This window comes from Ahaetulla prasina, chromosome 6 (genome assembly GCF_028640845.1).
Source record: "Ahaetulla prasina isolate Xishuangbanna chromosome 6, ASM2864084v1, whole genome shotgun sequence".
Classification (NCBI taxonomy): domain Eukaryota; kingdom Metazoa; phylum Chordata; class Lepidosauria; order Squamata; family Colubridae; genus Ahaetulla; species Ahaetulla prasina.
In genome coordinates, this window is record NC_080544.1 from 24,591,777 (window position 1) to 24,608,960 (window position 17,184).

Below are 17,184 nucleotides of genomic sequence, written 5' to 3' on the forward strand. Positions count from 1 at the left end.
AAAGATATTTATTGTTTGTTTTGATTGCCTTTATTAAAACAATAAAGAAAGCCAAAACAAATATACAAAGCAACTGAGATACTTGGCCAGTTAGCAGTACAGCCAGGAAACAAGAGCCTTGATACATTCAGCACCTCAGGCTGTGAACCTAGCCAGTTATTTAGGGCCTTATAAAAGGCTAACAGGGTTGGGACCATTCTGATCTCTAAAGGGAAGGAAGTTCCATAGAGCAGGGGTCAAAAAAAGCCCATCTTCTATCCAGTGGTGAAATCCATTTTTTTTTACTACCGGTTCTGTGGGCGTGGCTTGGTGGGTGTGGTGTGGCTTGGTGGGCGTGGCAGGGGAAGGATACTGCAAGATCGCCACTCCCACCCCACTCCAGGGGAAGGATACTGCAAAATCCCCATTCCCTCCCCACTCCTGGGGGAAGGATATTGCAAAATCTCCATCCCCACCCCACTCCAGGGGAAGGATACTGCAAAATCTCCATTCCCTCCCCACACCTGGGAGAAGGATATTGCAAAATTTTCATTCCCACCCACTCTGGGGCCAGCCAGAGGTGGTATTTTCCAGTTCTGCAAACTACTCAAAATTTCCGCTACCGGTTCTCCAGAACCTGTCAGAACCTGCTGGATTTCATCCCTGCTTCTATCCCTGCCACCTGATACTCTATGGTTGACAAATATGTAGCAGTCCATTCTGCTAGATCTATTTGGATGGGTTAGAGACGCTTGGAAAAAGGTGACTTCTCAGGTAATCTGGCCACAAGCCATGTAGGCACTGGTGAGATTCAGCCAGTTCGTACCACTTTGGGAGAACTAGTTGTTAACTTTCTGAGCAGTTTGGCAAACTGGTTGTTGGAAAAAATCATTAGGGTAGAGAACCGGTTATTAAATCATTGAATCCCACCACTGCATGTAGGGCTTTAAAGGTGAAAACCAGCATCTTGAGTGGCACCTGGAAACGTACCGGTAGCATTTTGCCTTCCGTGTCCATTCATCTAACTTCTATATCAGGAAAGCCTGGCAGAAGACAAATATTTAACGGGCATCTAGAAGAGGTGACAAGAAACTGCCTGGCCAATTTCAGGAGAGAGGATATTCCATAGGTACAAGCACCAGTGGAAAAAAACAACAAAACAAGGCAACATGTCAGAGGCCACAAGATGGCACTCTGAAGTTTTCAACACATCCAGCAAAGAAGCACTCAACTAGATTTAGCCAGGCAAATTTCCATCAGGTAGCCTATTCAGAATCTGATCCAGGTCTTAGAAATGATAGCTAAGGTGTTATTTAGAACCCACATAACTCAAGAAACTCAGGGTGTTTACAGTCATTAAATAGATGTTAAAAATAAAATAAAATGAAAGATATTAAAAGAATAAAATTGTAGTGACCTCGAATCAGTGGTGAAATTCTTTTTTTTTTAACTATCAGTTCTGTGGCCGTGGTTTGGTGGGCGTGGTGTGGCTTTCTGGCCGTGGCTTGGTGGGCATGACAGGGGAAGGATACTGCAAAATCTCCACTCCCACCCCACTCCAGGGGAAGGATACTGAATGTCATTATTAAAAATTTGAAGTATGACAGGTAATGTATAGGTAGCCATTGCAGTTCCTTTAAACCTGGTGTGACACATACACACAGTCTCTAAAAAAACTACATCATCTCCAGTTTCTGGGTTAACTTTATGAGTAGATCATGTAAAATGCTTTGCAATAGTTGAATTATGTGAGTATAAGAACATGTCCTACTATGGCAAGACTATTCCTATCTAAAACAATCAGTCATTCACAGCTGGTCAAACACACATATGCATTATGAGTCGCTTGTCTGTAGCAGAGATTGATGATTCATAGAAGTCCACTCACCTGTTCATGAAGGTAATAATTGAAAGCGATCAAGAAGAAATAGCGTTCAAGTCTCTGTAATGTCTTCTGAAGGAAACATTCTTTGGTGCTGTTCTTCTACAACACAAACAGATATAGAATAGAATAGAATAGAATTTTATTGGCCAAGTGTGATTGGACACACAAGGAATTTGTCTTGGTGCATATGCTCTCAGTGTGCATAAAAGAAAATATACCTTTATCAAGGTACAACACTTACAACACCTAATGATAGTCATAGGGTACAAATTCAACACTTAATGATATAATGATAACAACCCAGGCATATGACTTATGGAATGCTAAACAGAAAATATACACTTTTCAGCATCTAACTTATACCAATGAACCAACTATATTTATGCATACATTGAGAGAAAGAGATGCAAACAAATTTGTAAATTTGTCTCTCGATGTAATTTATTAACACTATGCTACAACTAAAGGTAAAGGTTCCCCTCGCACATACGTGCTAGTCGTTGCCGACTCTAGGGGGCGGTGCTCATCTCCGTTTCAAAGCTGAAGAGCCAGCGCTGTCCGAAGACGTCTCCGTGGTCATGTGACCGGCATGACTCAACACCAAAGGCGCTTGGAACGCTGTTACCTTCCCACCAAAGGTGTTCCCTATTTTTTCTACTTGCATTTTTACATGCTTTCGAAACTGCTAGGTTGGCAGAAGCTGGGACTAGTAACAGGAGCTCACCCTGTAACACGGCAGCACTAGGGATTAGAACCACCGAACTGCCGACCTTTCGATCGACAAGCTCAGCTGTCTTAGCCCCTGAGCCACCGCATCCCTTATGCTACAACTAGGACGCCCTAAATGTCTTTGAAGAAAATAATTTAGCAGTATCAATCAAGCAGTTCCCAAATCATGACATTACAGATATAGATCTATGATTTAATTTTTTTTTAAAAATGATAAGCAAGGAAAAAAAAACAGCTTAAGTTTTATTTCTAGAAATCTAACTGAGCCTCAAAAATCTTAGAAAATAAAGAAGACCAAGAGGAGTATGAAATATTCTGGTCTAAGGAGTTGCCAGCAAATCAGTATATGGTTATGTCACTACGACGGACATCTTGTGAATAAGTGAACCTCTCGGCAGCCATTTTTTTTTTTTTTTGAAGATTCCAATCAAGATTGGGGATTCATGTTTAAGACCATGATTTTCTACAAAGACCTCTATTCTTTGGGTAACTCAACTTTGGAAAGCATCATTGTCCCACCAAGAAATGTAAGAGCGCAATCATGATCTCCATTATCTACTACAAACTATATCCTCCTGTCAATTTCTGTGACATAAACTAAGGTCAGTGATAATGTTCTATTAATACCATACCATGAATTTCAAAACTGTGTGGCAATTTAGATAAAATAGCCCTGATCTACCTCTGTTGTTTTTTAACTACATTGACTCTGTATGGTTCTCTATGGCCAAAACAGACCTTGAACAAACTCAGAAAGGCTTTATTTGGTTTTGAAAGAGAGAATTTGGCAAGGATCCATTGGAATCTTAGGTTATATAATTGCCTTTAATTAATATTTACTTGTTATCCTCCAAGAAAAATCTGCCCTGAAGTCATTTATTAAAAAGATTTAAGAAATGCACTTAGAAATATTTTCCTGCACAGGCTATTTCCATCCACATGGTAAAATAAATGATAGTGATGGCACAAATCCAACTATTCAAATCTCGTTGCACTCAAATGCAGAGATCTGCAACAGAGTTTTAAAAATAGTATTTATTACATGCTTTATGGTTTCCCTTGAAAGGATATTTACTGAGTTCTTATTGTACATTTAGATATGCATAAATTATGTATTTTATAAAGCCTGCTTTTATTTATTAAAGAAAGACTGCATTAGGTATATGTCAAATATCCATACCCTATGTACAACTTACTACATAAAGATAGCATCATAATAAATTGTGGGGATATTTTGCTCCAATTTTTGCAGCTCCAGAAAATAACAAGCAAGAACCACAGCAAGAATTCTGTCAGCGCTCTTTTGGCTTCGAGACCTGCCATGTGTCACAGATGTGTATATATATATATATATATATATATATATATATATATATATATATATATATATATATATATATATATATATATATATATATATATATATATATACACACACACACACACACACACGTTCTGCTGCTTTTCACAAGGATGACAAAAGGATATTTTTCAAGAAAAAAAATTCCATTGTTTAAGAAGAAGCTGTTCGTCTGCTTGAGTTTCCTATAAACATTAACTGTGTTTATAAGAAAAGTGACTTCTAAAAGCTGATCTTTTAGAGCCAGTGAAGACATACACTACATGCTGTGAGGGTAACCTGAAAATCACTTCAAAAGAAAAGCTAAATTATTCTCACAAAACCACTGCTTAGAACCGTGATGTGAACCTATGGCATGCGTGCCACAGGTAGCACGCGGAGCCATATCTGTGGGCACGTGAGCGTTGCCCTAGCTCAGCTCCAGCACAGATGTGCATGCTGGCCAGCTGATTTTCGGGCCTTCCGGACCCAACAGAAGTCAGGAAACGGGCTGTTTCTGGTCTCTGGAGGACCTCTGGGGGGTGGGGAAGGCCGTTTTCGCCCTCCCCAGGCTCCAAGAAAGCCTCTGGAGCCTGGGGAGAATGAAAAATAGGCCTTCTGGCTATTTCCGGCCTCCGGAGGTAGGGAAGGTAGGGAAGGCTCTGGGGAGGTAGGGAAGGCTGTTTTCGCCCTCCCCAGGCTCCAAGAAAGCCTCTAGAGCACAAGGAGCATGGGGGGTCGTGCATGCTTGCACAGAGGGGGCACGGGGGGCATTGAATTATGTGTATGGACACACATGCGTGTGCCCCCCTGCTCTTCCCCCACTTTTGGCACATGACGACAAAAAGGTTAGCCATCACTGGCTTAGAGCAACAAAACGAGAAGACGACCCCAACAAGTGAATTTCAACTTGAAGGAAGAATCCCACATCAGTAGAGATAGTAACTTTAGACCAGGGGCGGGTTTCAAAACCTGTCGCTACCGGTTCACTCGTGGGCGCGTAGGGGCTCATATGCGACACTTCTGTGCATGCTCAGATGCGTCCGGGCAGGTGGGCAGAGCCTCCCACTGCCCCCGCTACTGGTTCACCTGAACTGGGGCAACCCGGTAGCAACCCACCACTGCTTTAGACCTACTCTCCAAAGAGATGGCTAAGTCCAGAATAATTTACAGATCTAGGGCAAGTATTACTTAGCACATTTCTATACTACTTTCTATCAGGAGTTTGGATGCAGGTGTACTATGCAGTACAGGTAGTCCCCGACTTACAACAATTTAGTCCAAAATTTCTGTTGCTAAGCAAGAGAATTTTTAGGTGAGTTTCTCCCTCCCCTGCATTTTACAACCTTTCTTGCCACTGTTGTTAAGCGAATCACTGCAGGTGTTAAGTTAGCAATGGGGTTGTTAAGTGAATCTGGCTTCCCTCTTGACTTTACTTGTCAGAAGGTCACAAAAGGGGATCACATGACCCTGGGACACAGCAGCCCTCATAAATATTTATTTTTTTTATTTTATTTATTTTGTCACAACATCATACAAAAAGATTATATAGTATATACACATATAAACATATATAGGAAGAAGAAAAGAAAAACAATAGGACAGGAACGGTAGGCACGTTTGTGCGCTTATGCACGCCCCTTATGGTCCTCTTAGGAATGGGGTGAGGTCAATAGTAGAAAGTTTTTGGTTAAAGCTATTAGGATTATGGGAAGAGACCACAGAGTCAGGTAAAGTATTCCAAGCACTGATGATTCTGTTGCAGAAGTCATATTTTCTGCAATCTAGATTAAAGCGGTTGACATTAAGTTTAAATCTATTGGTTGCCCTTGTATTATTGCAATTAAAGCTGAAGTAGTCTTTGACAGGAAGGACATTACAATAGATGATTCTGTGAGTTAAACTTAGGTCTTGTTGAAGGCGACGGAGTTCCAAGTTTTCTAAGCCTAGGATTTCAAGTCTAGTGGGATAAGGTATTTTGTTGTTTTCAGAGGAATGGAGAACTCTTCTTGTAAAATATTTCTGGACACGTTCAATTGTATTGATGTCAGAGATGTGGTGAGGGTTCCAAACAGGTGAGCTGTATTCTAGAATTGGTCTAGCAAATGTTTTATATGCTCTGGTGGTGTTTTTGGAAAAGAAGCTACGCAAAATTAGGTTTACAACTCTTAGAGCTTTTTTTGCTATGTAGTTGCAGTGGGCTTTGGCACTTAGATCATTTGACATGAAGACTCCAAGGTCTTTAATGGGATGGGGGTCGTCTGTAAGGTAATGTCCATCTAGTATGTACTTAGTTTTAGGGTTCTTTTTTCCTATATGTATGAATATGAATATGAATATGAATCAGTTGCCTCTGAATATATGAAAAGTCTTGGGCAAAGTTCTTCCAAAGAATGTGCGTGTTTGCCCTGTGATACAAGGCCGAGAAGGAGAAGACCTGGCCGAACTTTGGAAGAACTTTGCCCAAGACTTCTCGTATATTCAGGGGCTAGCCTGACGCTCCCAACAATGAGTTTGGCGGCAATCTAAGGAAACGTCTCCCAGCTCTTCCAGATCGACTTTATGAGGGCTGAGAAGCCAACAGCAAAAGTAGTGGCAGTGGGGGCGACGGACGTGTGTGTGTCTCCGCAAGTACTTGCAGACACCGCCCCTCTGAAGACTAGAGGAGGCGGCAAAGCCCTGGCTGTCAGCTGGGAGAGGAGGACTGCGGAGGGACACACACACACATGCCCCTGTCTCACCCCCTGCCGCTACTTTTGCTGTCGGCTTCTTGGCGCTCTTAAAGTCGATCTTAAAAAGCTGGAAGATGTTTCCTTAGATTGCCGCCAAATTCATTGTTGGGAGTGTCAGGCTAGCCCCTGAATATACAAGACGTCTTGGGCAAAGTTCTTCCAAAGAATGTGGACGTTTGCTCTGTGATACGAGGCTGAGAAAGAGAAGGGGGCAATGGACGTGTGTGTGTGTGTGTGTGTGTGTGTGTGTGTCCATCCATGGTCCTCCTCTCCCAGCTGACAGCCAGGGCTTCGCCGCCTCGTCTTTTCCTCAGAGGAGCGGTGTCTGCCTCCAAGTCCTTGCGGAGGGACACACACAAACATCCATCGTCCCCGCTGCCGCAACTTTTGCTGTCGGCTTCTTGGCGCTCTTAAAGTTGATCTTGAAGAGCTGCAAGACGTTTCCTTAGATCATGCCAAACTCATTGTTGGGAGCGTCTTCTCCTTGGCCTCGTATCACAGAGCAAACACGCACATTCTTTGGAAGAACTTTGCCCAAGACTTCTCGTATATTCAGGGGCTAGCCTGACGCTCCCAACAATGAGTTTGGCGGCAATCTAAGGAAACATCTTCCAGCTCTTCAAGATCGACTTTAAAAGCGCCGAAAAGCTGAGAGCAAAAATAGCGGCGGCAAGGGCAACAGACATGTGGCAAGTCCCTCCGCAATCCTCTCCCGGGTGGCAGGGCTTCACCACCACCTTTTTTCCTCAGAGGTGCGGTATCTGCTTCCAAGTCCTTGCGGAGGGACACACACACAACACACACCGATCACCCCCATTTTCTAGTCCGGGCTGCTCGGCAGGCAGGCTTTTATTGTGTCAGCCCAAGGGGGGAAGATATGTAGGAAATTGCCCTGTTTCTGCAGCATTGGTCATGTGACTGAGTGGGCGTGACCAATTCGATGTCACTCACAGCAAGGTGCTTCCCCACATTGCCATGAGTTTCTTTGAGTTGGCCACGCCCACTCAGTCACATGATCACCAAGCCACTCCCACTCGGTCACATGACCACACTTCTTATAAAGAATGATGAAATCTTCAAAAGAATTTCCCCCCAAACAACTTTGTACAATAACAAAGTCTTGAAGAACTTGGCAATCTCATGGTATTTCAGCCATTTTTAAGTATTAAATGGGGAGGTGGGGTTTCTATGCATAAAGGGATGTCACAGGAACTTGAAGCCTTGAGGAACTGAGTTACTGACTCCTGCAATACAATGAAATTAGGCTGAAACAATCAGAGTGTCAACTTGCAAAGCATCCCTGGACTGTTCTTGAGTTGCCATAAACAAGCGGGGATGGGAAACTGACAAAATGGCATGGCAGCCAAAGACGGACGCACAATCCAGACTTATCTCTCTCAAGGCTGTATCCCAGGGTTACCCACAGCAGCTGGAAAGGTCTCAACAATCCCCAATATTGCTCCATTGGAGAATGTGATTGATGACACACCCTGGCGGGAGGGGGGAAACAGGGTCAGAGCTGGCTTCAGTTTGGAACATGTGGACATGAAGCTCCTAATAAATACCTGGATTTCTTTTGAAGCTTGGCTCGAGGCTTATGATTTAATTAGGGCATCCATCGGAACCCTGACAGCAAGCCAGCTCTGACCATTTTTCCTGACACAGACAGGAAAAGCAAGACAAAGACCTAATTAAGGCATATGGGCTATCTGATACAGAAAGTTCTCCTGATGGGGTTAAGAGTCACTCTACAACTTCCTTCTCCTGCTCAGAACTAGGTGGTGCACAGAGGCTGAGGCCCAATTCTACTTTAAGCATGAAACCTTGGAAGAAGAATAAATCACAACAGTGATAAAACAATTAAGAGCAAGGATTTTGCATCTTCAACTCTCAAGAGTTCACTTGGAAATTCAAAATAGTTTTGTGATATTCTGGATAAACATTTATCCAGTGGAAAACTTTCTGGCTTTCAGGACAAACAGTTCTTTGTTTATAGTCATCTTTTACACCTCAAGAATTTTATACTCTATCCTGTTTATATGTCTTTAGGCATGGTGGTAGGAAGGCGCTTTTAAAAGAAGAATTAAAGCCACATGTCTCTCTTTTAGCTTCCTTTTTCTCAGTCTTTTTGTCACCATTTGATGATGCTACACGTTGCAACAGAAAACCACTTCTCTCACTCCCAACAAAAATAAAAAAATTGGCAGACTGAAATATTCATGATATACAGTAAAAGTAACAACTTATTTGGGGTAAGCAAATTCAAGTCACCAAATCACAAAGCAACGGGTTGGCTAAGAAAAGTAAAGTGCATGAAAGGCTTCACAGAATATAGCATGCCAATAAATAAAACGGCAAGTTGAAATAATTAGCGAATTCATCATTTTTCTTAAAAGAATCTCTGAATTTAGGATTACATAAACAAGCAACATATATGCTCTGTGACACAATTATAGGTCTCCAGTTTCAGATGTAGGTAGGCCTCGACTTACAACAGTTCATTTAGTGACTGTTCAAAGTTACAATGGCATGGAAAAAAGTGACCTATGACTGTTTTTCAAACATACGACCAGTGGTGGGATTCAGACCTTTTTCAAGGTCCAGTGTAACTTTGAACAGTTGCTAAGCAACCGGTCCTAAGCCAAGGACTAGTGCCATGGATCTTGTCACCATTTTAAAAGAACTACTAATACCTGGTTTTGATAATCTTCTCCAATCCCTTCCAATTTCTTCTTGTATTCGTAGATGGCTTCCTTCACATCATGCTTTTCTGAACACAAGGCAATGGCAGCATCCACCTTTGAAGGCCAAAGAGAGAATGTCAAAATCTATTGAGAGAGAGGATTTCATTCTCTTCGATTGTGTTTCTATTTTATCAGCCTCCTCTGTTAATATATCACCTGGAATCTTATTTTTTTTAAAAAACTGATATGAGACACGGGCAACCACAGGCACCATGTGGTCCTTTCAATCTCTGAACATCTTCAGAATTTTGTACCAGTGAAGGAGGATGGGAAAACCTCAAGAAATGGGAGGACGCTTTATAATCATTTCTGAGAGAGATAGGTAGGGCCTCTGGTGGCTCAGACTGCTAAGACAGTCTGTTATTAACACAGCTGCTTGCAATTACTGCAAGTTCAAGTCCCACCAGGCCCAAGGTTGACTCAGCCTTCCATCCTATAAGGTAGGTAAAATGAGGACCCAGATTGTTGGGGGCAATAAGTTGACTTTGTATATAATATACAAATGGATGAAGACTATTGCTTGACATAGTGTAAGCCGCCCTGAGTCTTCGGAGAAGGGCGGGATATAAATGCAAATTTTAAAAAATGAAATACGAATAAATTAAATAATTTTGGAGGAGAAAAATTGCCAATTTCTTCCCCCTCTCAAAAATGCACCTTTCCTTTTTCGCTTTACTCAAAACGCATACATAAAGGTAAAGGTTCCCCTCGCACATATGTGCTAGTCGTTCCCGACTCTAGGGGGCTGTGCTCATCTCCGTTTCAAAGCTGAAGAGCCAGCGCTGTACGAAGACGTCTCCGTGGTCATGTGGCTGGCATGACTCAACGCCAAAGGGGCAGGGAACGCTGTTACCTTCCCACCAAAGGTGGTCCCTATTTTTCTACTTGCATTTTTTATGGGCTTTCAAATTGCTAGATTGGCAGAAGCTGGGAAAAAGTCACAGGAGCTCACCCCATTACATGGCACCAGGGATTCGAACCGCTGAACTACCGACCTTTCAATCGACAAGCTCAGTGTCTTAGCCACTAAGCCAGCACGTCCCTCTTTTCCCTTTACTCAAAACGCTGACATAAAGGCACAGCTAAAATGAAAAATGTGTGTTTGAAAAAAAACTTCAGCATAAAAAGCTTTAACTTACTGAAAAATAGACAAAAGGCTGGAGGAAAACCACCAGAAGAAGGAATGAAGTTTTAGCATTTTAATCCCTTACAGGAAGGGCCAATTTAACTATTATGCTATACATGCTAAAGAACTCTTCCACCTAAAATGTGATCTCTATCCTGGTTTACCTTTTACATATAATAACCACCCACTCCCATGTCTGCAGACAGCTTCTTCAATGAAACATCACTATTTTGTACAGCTTTCCCCAATCCCATGGCCTCTTTCAACTCTGAATACTGGGAATTATGGATGCTGCAGTCTGAAAACCTCTGGATGAGCATCCATGTTGAGGCAGGTTGACTTATGGTCTTTCTAGTCATTATGGAGAAAACTCAATATTTATTTTTGTACAATCAGGTTGTTTTCATCATTAAAGGCTACATTAATACCAAGCACTAGAGGAATTAGGAGATTCAGGCAGTTCAAATGAGTATAAAGATAAATTGCAAGCGTAAGCTCTCTACAAGAATCAGATTAACTAATGGTCAAGGGAAATGAGTGGGAATTAAGGAAACATCCAAGACGGACTAGACTTAGATCTCTTGTGGGCGCGCAGGGGCTCATGACTGATAACACATTTGACCCCTCCCTCAGGCTCCGTCTGGTCATCTCCTACAAGTAATATAATCAAACACAGAGAATTATAACCTCTTTCTCTCACACACACAAACTATATGATACTTCATTTAAAGAAGGCACCATGAATTTGTCTGTGTAACTTCTGTATTCTTCTGCTCAATTTGTATAGCATCCCGATCTTTATCAGATATTGTCACAGATTGAGACAAGTAACTCTATCAGAGTTATTAATTAGCCTCAATGAGAATAAGGGGCAATGAAGCAGAAGAAGATCACTGAGGCCAAAGGAACAATATACAATTAGTTTCACTCACCTCTTCCACTATCTGTTGCCCGTTGGGTACCATGCCAATGAAGTTCTGAATAATCCGAAATTGTTCCCTGGGTGAGTATTTGGGAGACTGTGGAAGGCTGTGATTGGATAATATTAAAGATATGCCTTAATGCATGGAATCGCACAAAAATTTAACAAACTCTAATTTTGCTTTTATTAAAAGTATGTGATGCATTCATGTTGCTCTCACCAACACCACTTAGTTAAAGGAAAGAATACAAGTTCCTACCTGAAGCAAAGAATTAGTTTATATACAATCTATTACATTTGGTGTACTATTGATATATTGGTTGGTACTATGCTTAAAAACTTTAATTTAAAAAGAAGCTGTAGCATTCAGCTTGATCGAACATGAAATTTTGATGCCTCTACTGAAGATATGTTGTTTTATATTTTGTTCTCTTGATGTTGCATATAAAATACTGCTCAATAAAGTTTCCCAAGCCATCTATTTTAACACCCTACAGATATTCAGAAATCTTGCATTTTGGATGATGCCTAAAATAGTAAATTGACAATCATTATGTAAATGATGCAGTTCAATCAAGGCTTCACTGAGATAATATCCTAATCATATATCAGGGGAACAAGTTTCTAATTCCTTCCAGTTTGTGATAAAACAAGTCCATGAGATAGGAATAGAACATGTAAGCAGATTTTCAGTGCCTATAAATAATCATGACTTCCTCCCCATTTCATTTCATCTCAGTAGGAGATGCCATGCAGTTCTTACTCTTGTTTTTGTAGGCCACCTTTACGGTGATACAGGACCAGAGTTCCTAAGACCATGGCGAAATTGGTCGTCCCGAAACCAGTTTGGCAGCTAAACACCAGAGCAGGAGGCGGCTTGCTGGGATCTTGGAGAAGGAGCAGATTTGGACTCTCCTGTAAGACAGAATTGTACACATTCATTGGGCTGCCATTTGGTCAAAAGATTGGCTATCAAACAGCCACGTGAGAGGAAAAATAACCTTCAGCTTCCTAAAGTGTATTTCTTTATTTAGAAATTTTATATAACTGCTTACTCGCTCATAGTGAGTCCAGGTGGCCTACAAGCAATAAAAACACAGTATAGAAAATAAAAATTTAAAATTTTTTTAAAAAATTATCCCCACCCACTCACCCTCTAACAACAACACACAGTCAAATGAGCCATTTGATGGGATCCCCACTCTCACTCTGGGTTCCCCTGTCCCACTGGCAAAACCAAGTCTTCTAAAAGTTCACACACATTGTGTGTTGTTGCTGTAGACCCAGGTGTCAGCAACCCGTGGCTCCGGAGCCGCATGCGGCTCTTTGGCCCCTCTGCTGCGGCTCCCTGTCCCATCATTGGCTGGCCCCACCCCTCGCCCTCCGCTCCCAGTCACTCCTCGCCTGGCCTTGGAAATCCGAGAGATACAGAAAGGGGGAGAGAGAGACATAGATACAGAGAGAGATACAAAGAGAGGGTGAGAGAGGAGAAGATAGAGAGGGAGAGAGAGAATACAGAGGGGGGAGAGAGAGAGACATAGATAGAAAGAGAGAAAGAGAGATTGACATGCAGCTGGCCATGCCCATCCAGGTTTTGTGGCTCCCCATGTTTTTTTCTGTGGGAAACAGGTCCAAATGGCTCTTTGAGTGCTTAAGGTTGAAGACCCCTGCTCTAGACCAGGTGTCAAACTCAAGGCCCGGGGTTGGATCTGGTCCACAGGATGCTTAGATCTAGCCTGTGGGGCCGCCCTGGAAACAGTGAAGAACCAGCCCACGGTTCCTCTGTCAGCAAAAATGGATCTTGAGAGGGCCATGCTCAGCCGGCCTGGGTTCCGTTTTCAGCGCCGATGGCCTCCTGCAGTCCTCTGCCAGCGAAAAGGTAGTCCAAGCTCCATTTTTGCTGGCAGAGGGCTGCAGGAGGCCATCATGGCCAAAAACAGAACCTCAATGAGTGATGTCGAGCTGGCCACACCCACCCTGGGCACACCCACCCTCCCAATCAAACACAACCCTGATGCGGCCCTCAATGAAATACAGTCTGATGCCCCTTCTCTAAACCAAAAGAAAGAAACACCCTTGGGTGACCAAAAAGAGGGCAATTACTTTTCTGGTTAACCCCTCTTCCACTGAACAAGCAGGAAATCGGATTTGATGGCCTGTCAGCCTCTTCTAAATTTGGTTAGTACTGATGTTACCTAGTTGGGTGATGAAATAGCTGCAAGAAAATAACGGAACTCAGAGAGCACAAAGGATCCCCACAGGCAACCCTGAGTTACATATATTCTCTTCTACTGGAGGCTCTTCTAGTTCAGTTCCTACCTATTCGCTCTCAAAAGGTGAATTAAGATTAGCCTCAATCCTATTGGTCTTTCAGAGAGAGCTCTCAAGACATGATCTTTCTAGCGGGTCTCGGGATCCCTTGGTAATAAGAGAGCCTGCGAAATGGCTTTATTGTATGTAAGTTTTTAAACACTCTTCCTTAGTTTTGTTATATATATATAAGAATATATATATTCTTGCTTTCTACGTATATTTTAAGATGTGTCATTATTGTTTTGTTTTTATTGTTTCCTGACCAAAATCACATGTGTGATGGGTGGCTATATAACATACATCAGGGACGTCATTGGGGGCCGCATCAGGGTTGTGTTTGACCGGCGGGGGGGGGGGGGGATGGAGGGGGCGTGGCCAGGGGGCGTGGCCAACTCTACATCATTCGTGTCGGGGGCACCTTTGGCGGCCCACGAGAGGGGAATCCTACTGCAGCCATGTGCCAGTGAAAATGAAGCTCAGAAGGGCTGTGTGCAGCCTTCCCAGGCTCTGTTTTTGCTGGCAGAGGCACCGTGGGTCGGTCCTTCGCTGATTCCAGGGTGGCCCCGTGGGCCAGATTTTAGCACCCTGTGGGCCGGATATGGCGCATTGGACTGATGGACTGACATAGATTAGACAAATGTAGCAACCTTTAAGCGCGAGCTTAAGACTTTCTTCTTTCATCAAGCAGGGCTGGCCTAATGATAAATTTTAATCGAGGGTTTTTAGTGGGGTTATTTTATTTTATAATTTTATTCACGTATTTTAAATATTCAGCTTATGGAATTAGATTTTTAATTATATTGTATTTTAAATTTTTTGTATCTGTGTTTTATCTATGCTGTACACCGCCCTGAGTCTTCGGAGAAGGGCGGTATAAAAATAAACAATGAACAATGAAAAAAAATAAAAAATGAACAATAAATAAATAAATAAACTCTAAATATAACTGTAACTCTTAATGTCCTATTTACGTAGCTTAATACACAGAATAGCAGCTACTAGCAAACGAACAAAAATTATGCTTGTTGTTCAGTGTGTGTGGGGGTGGTGCCTGTCTTTGAGTTAGTCTTGACGCCTAGAAATTGCTTAGATAAGGCCCTGTAGCTTTCTTGCCAAGCTTTTGTAAGTGGATTGCCATTGTCTTCTTCTTAGAGCTGAGTGTGTGTGACTGGCCCCAGGTCACTTAGCTGGCTTAGTGCCTGAGGTAGGACTAGAATTCCATATTTCTAGCCTGATGCTTTAACCATTACACCAAGCTGACTTATCTTTTAATCTTACGTAATTTTTTAAAAGATCTTATCTGAAGTCTCACGTTATTTTAAAAGTCAATCTTTTTTTAGAAACACAAAACATTCTCCCAAGAAAACATGCATATAACTGCAACTGAATGGCTTATTACTTCCCAAAACGAAGGAAGCCTCTCTCCTTCTCTTAATCAAATTAACTTAACATATTAAACATGGCTTAGAATCTATCCTGTAATAATTACTTTAACCCTGAATTGTTCCCATAACACTTCACATATTTTTAGTATCTCCCAAAACGGTCTCCAACTTTAGCAAAACAATGAGACGTCCAAAGTAAACACTTGGCACTGCAACTAGCAATTGGATGCCCATGAATTAAATTTAGTATTATAGATTTGATCCGATCCCAAAAAACTAAGCATTTCTTTGAATGGTTTTCCGATAAAACGGGCCTTTCAAAGCTTAATTTCTTGCTGGCTTGTGCAGTAGTTCTTTTTACTCTCTCTCTCTCTCTCTCTCTCTCTCTGTGTGTGTGTGTGTGTGAAGGGGATATTAGGCTTTTTATGTTTGGCCAACAAAACCGTACAGTTAAGTCATGAGCCTAAAGCAAATACAGGCGTCTAGCAAATGCGTGTGTTCAAATACCAGCTAGAGGGATCCAAGAATAGACACATGAATCTATACTCGGCAGTTGTAAATACAGAGGGTGGGGGGAGAGCCAATGTTTGTAGTCTCTCCACCCAACAGGAAGAATTTCTAGCATCTCTCGCATGTGCTTCCTTTTCCAAGTCATCTTATTAAATAAAAGACAGCTTGTAGATTAACATCTGGCATCAGGTCTTACCCGGAGAAAACTGATGAAAGCATCAAACTGTGTTTCTAAAGGTGCTCCGTCCACAGGCAAAGGCAGCCGATGGTACCTGCCGAGAAAAATGAATTATTTCCAGTTTTTCCAAAAAAAAAACCCACCCTTGGTCAACATGCAGGCAAGTTTTGAAAGTGTTCTCCACATTTAGAAAATATTTAATTCAGCCCTTTGGCATGACAAAAAGAAGGAATTCAGGTGTAATATTGCCTTCTCGTGTTTCTGTTTCAATTATACATTTCTGAATAAAAGCTAGGGCTTTATTTTAAACCATGACAAATTTTAACCGTGAGAAAAAGCCATGCTTTATTCAATCATGCCGGTTGGAAAAAAAAAAAGAGTAGAGTTTGGCTAAATATTACAGAATACATGAAGTCAGATCTGAACAAACAAAAGGCAGCCTTCAACTCACCACCATAAGGGAACCTTCCTATTACGGTCATAATTTGTGATGGTTATAAAGTGGCTCATCATGTTAGCGTACCTGATTTTAAAACCATTTTTGGGAGCCATCATTAGAATAACGGAATAACAGAGTTGGAAGAGACCTTTGGAGCCAGTAGTGCTGCGGGTATGGACTGGTTCGGGCAAACCGGTAGTTTCGACGATCAGCTGGCCCCGCCCACTTCTGCCCTATCCTGTTCTATATTTTCTTCTTTCTGGCTCAGCTGATTCGCGCTGCACAGCTGATTTCCACGCCTCTGCTGTTCTACTTACCGGGGCTGCCTTAGAAGGTAAGCAGCTGAGCTTCAATTTGCTGTATTTTGAATGCTACACACAAGCCTCTGGTGGCTCAACAGACTAATGCAGTCTGTTATTAACAGCAGCTGCTTGCAATTACTGCAGGTTCAAGTCCCACCAGGCCCAGTATTAAGAGAGGAAGGGAAAAATTATACTTGGTTTCAATATGAGCAACTACGTGCTAGATGGAAGGGAGATCAGAAAATTGGTATAGAGCAGAATGAGGGAAATTTGGTAAAGCAAATTAGAAATCAGTCTCAGGAGCATATAAAGAGATTGTATAATGTGTTACTTGAAATAGATTCTGAAAGGGACTTGGTAAAGGACTGTATGATAAAGTGGGCACAAAATTTTCAGGAGCCAATATTATTGGAAACGTGGGAAAAAATTTGGGTTAGAAATGTTAAATTCACGCAGGCGCAGAATCTGAGGGAAAATTTTTATAAAATGTTTTATAGATGGCATCTAGATCCTAAAAAATTATCGTGTATGTATCCAGAAATGCAAGCAAAATGTTGGAGATGTAATTGTGATGACGCTACATATTTTCACATTTGGTGGA

At 41.9% G+C, this 17,184-nt stretch overlaps 1 protein-coding gene across 5 annotated transcripts in view; it reads right to left on the reverse strand.

Moving 5' to 3' along the window:
• PALD1 (phosphatase domain containing paladin 1) overlaps positions 1–17,184 on the reverse strand; it is a 167,722-nt gene that overhangs the window by 81,361 nt on the left and 69,177 nt on the right. For all 5 annotated transcript variants that reach the window (XM_058188758.1, XM_058188760.1, XM_058188761.1 and 2 more), the window contains exons 7-11: positions 15,861–15,936; positions 12,220–12,371; positions 11,467–11,563; positions 9,358–9,462; positions 1,868–1,963 (exon numbers count right to left, since the gene is read on the reverse strand). In XM_058188758.1, coding sequence (XP_058044741.1) covers positions 1,868–1,963; positions 9,358–9,462; positions 11,467–11,563; positions 12,220–12,371; positions 15,861–15,936 — 526 coding nt within the window. The remainder of the gene's footprint in view (positions 1–1,867; positions 1,964–9,357; positions 9,463–11,466; positions 11,564–12,219; positions 12,372–15,860; positions 15,937–17,184) is intronic.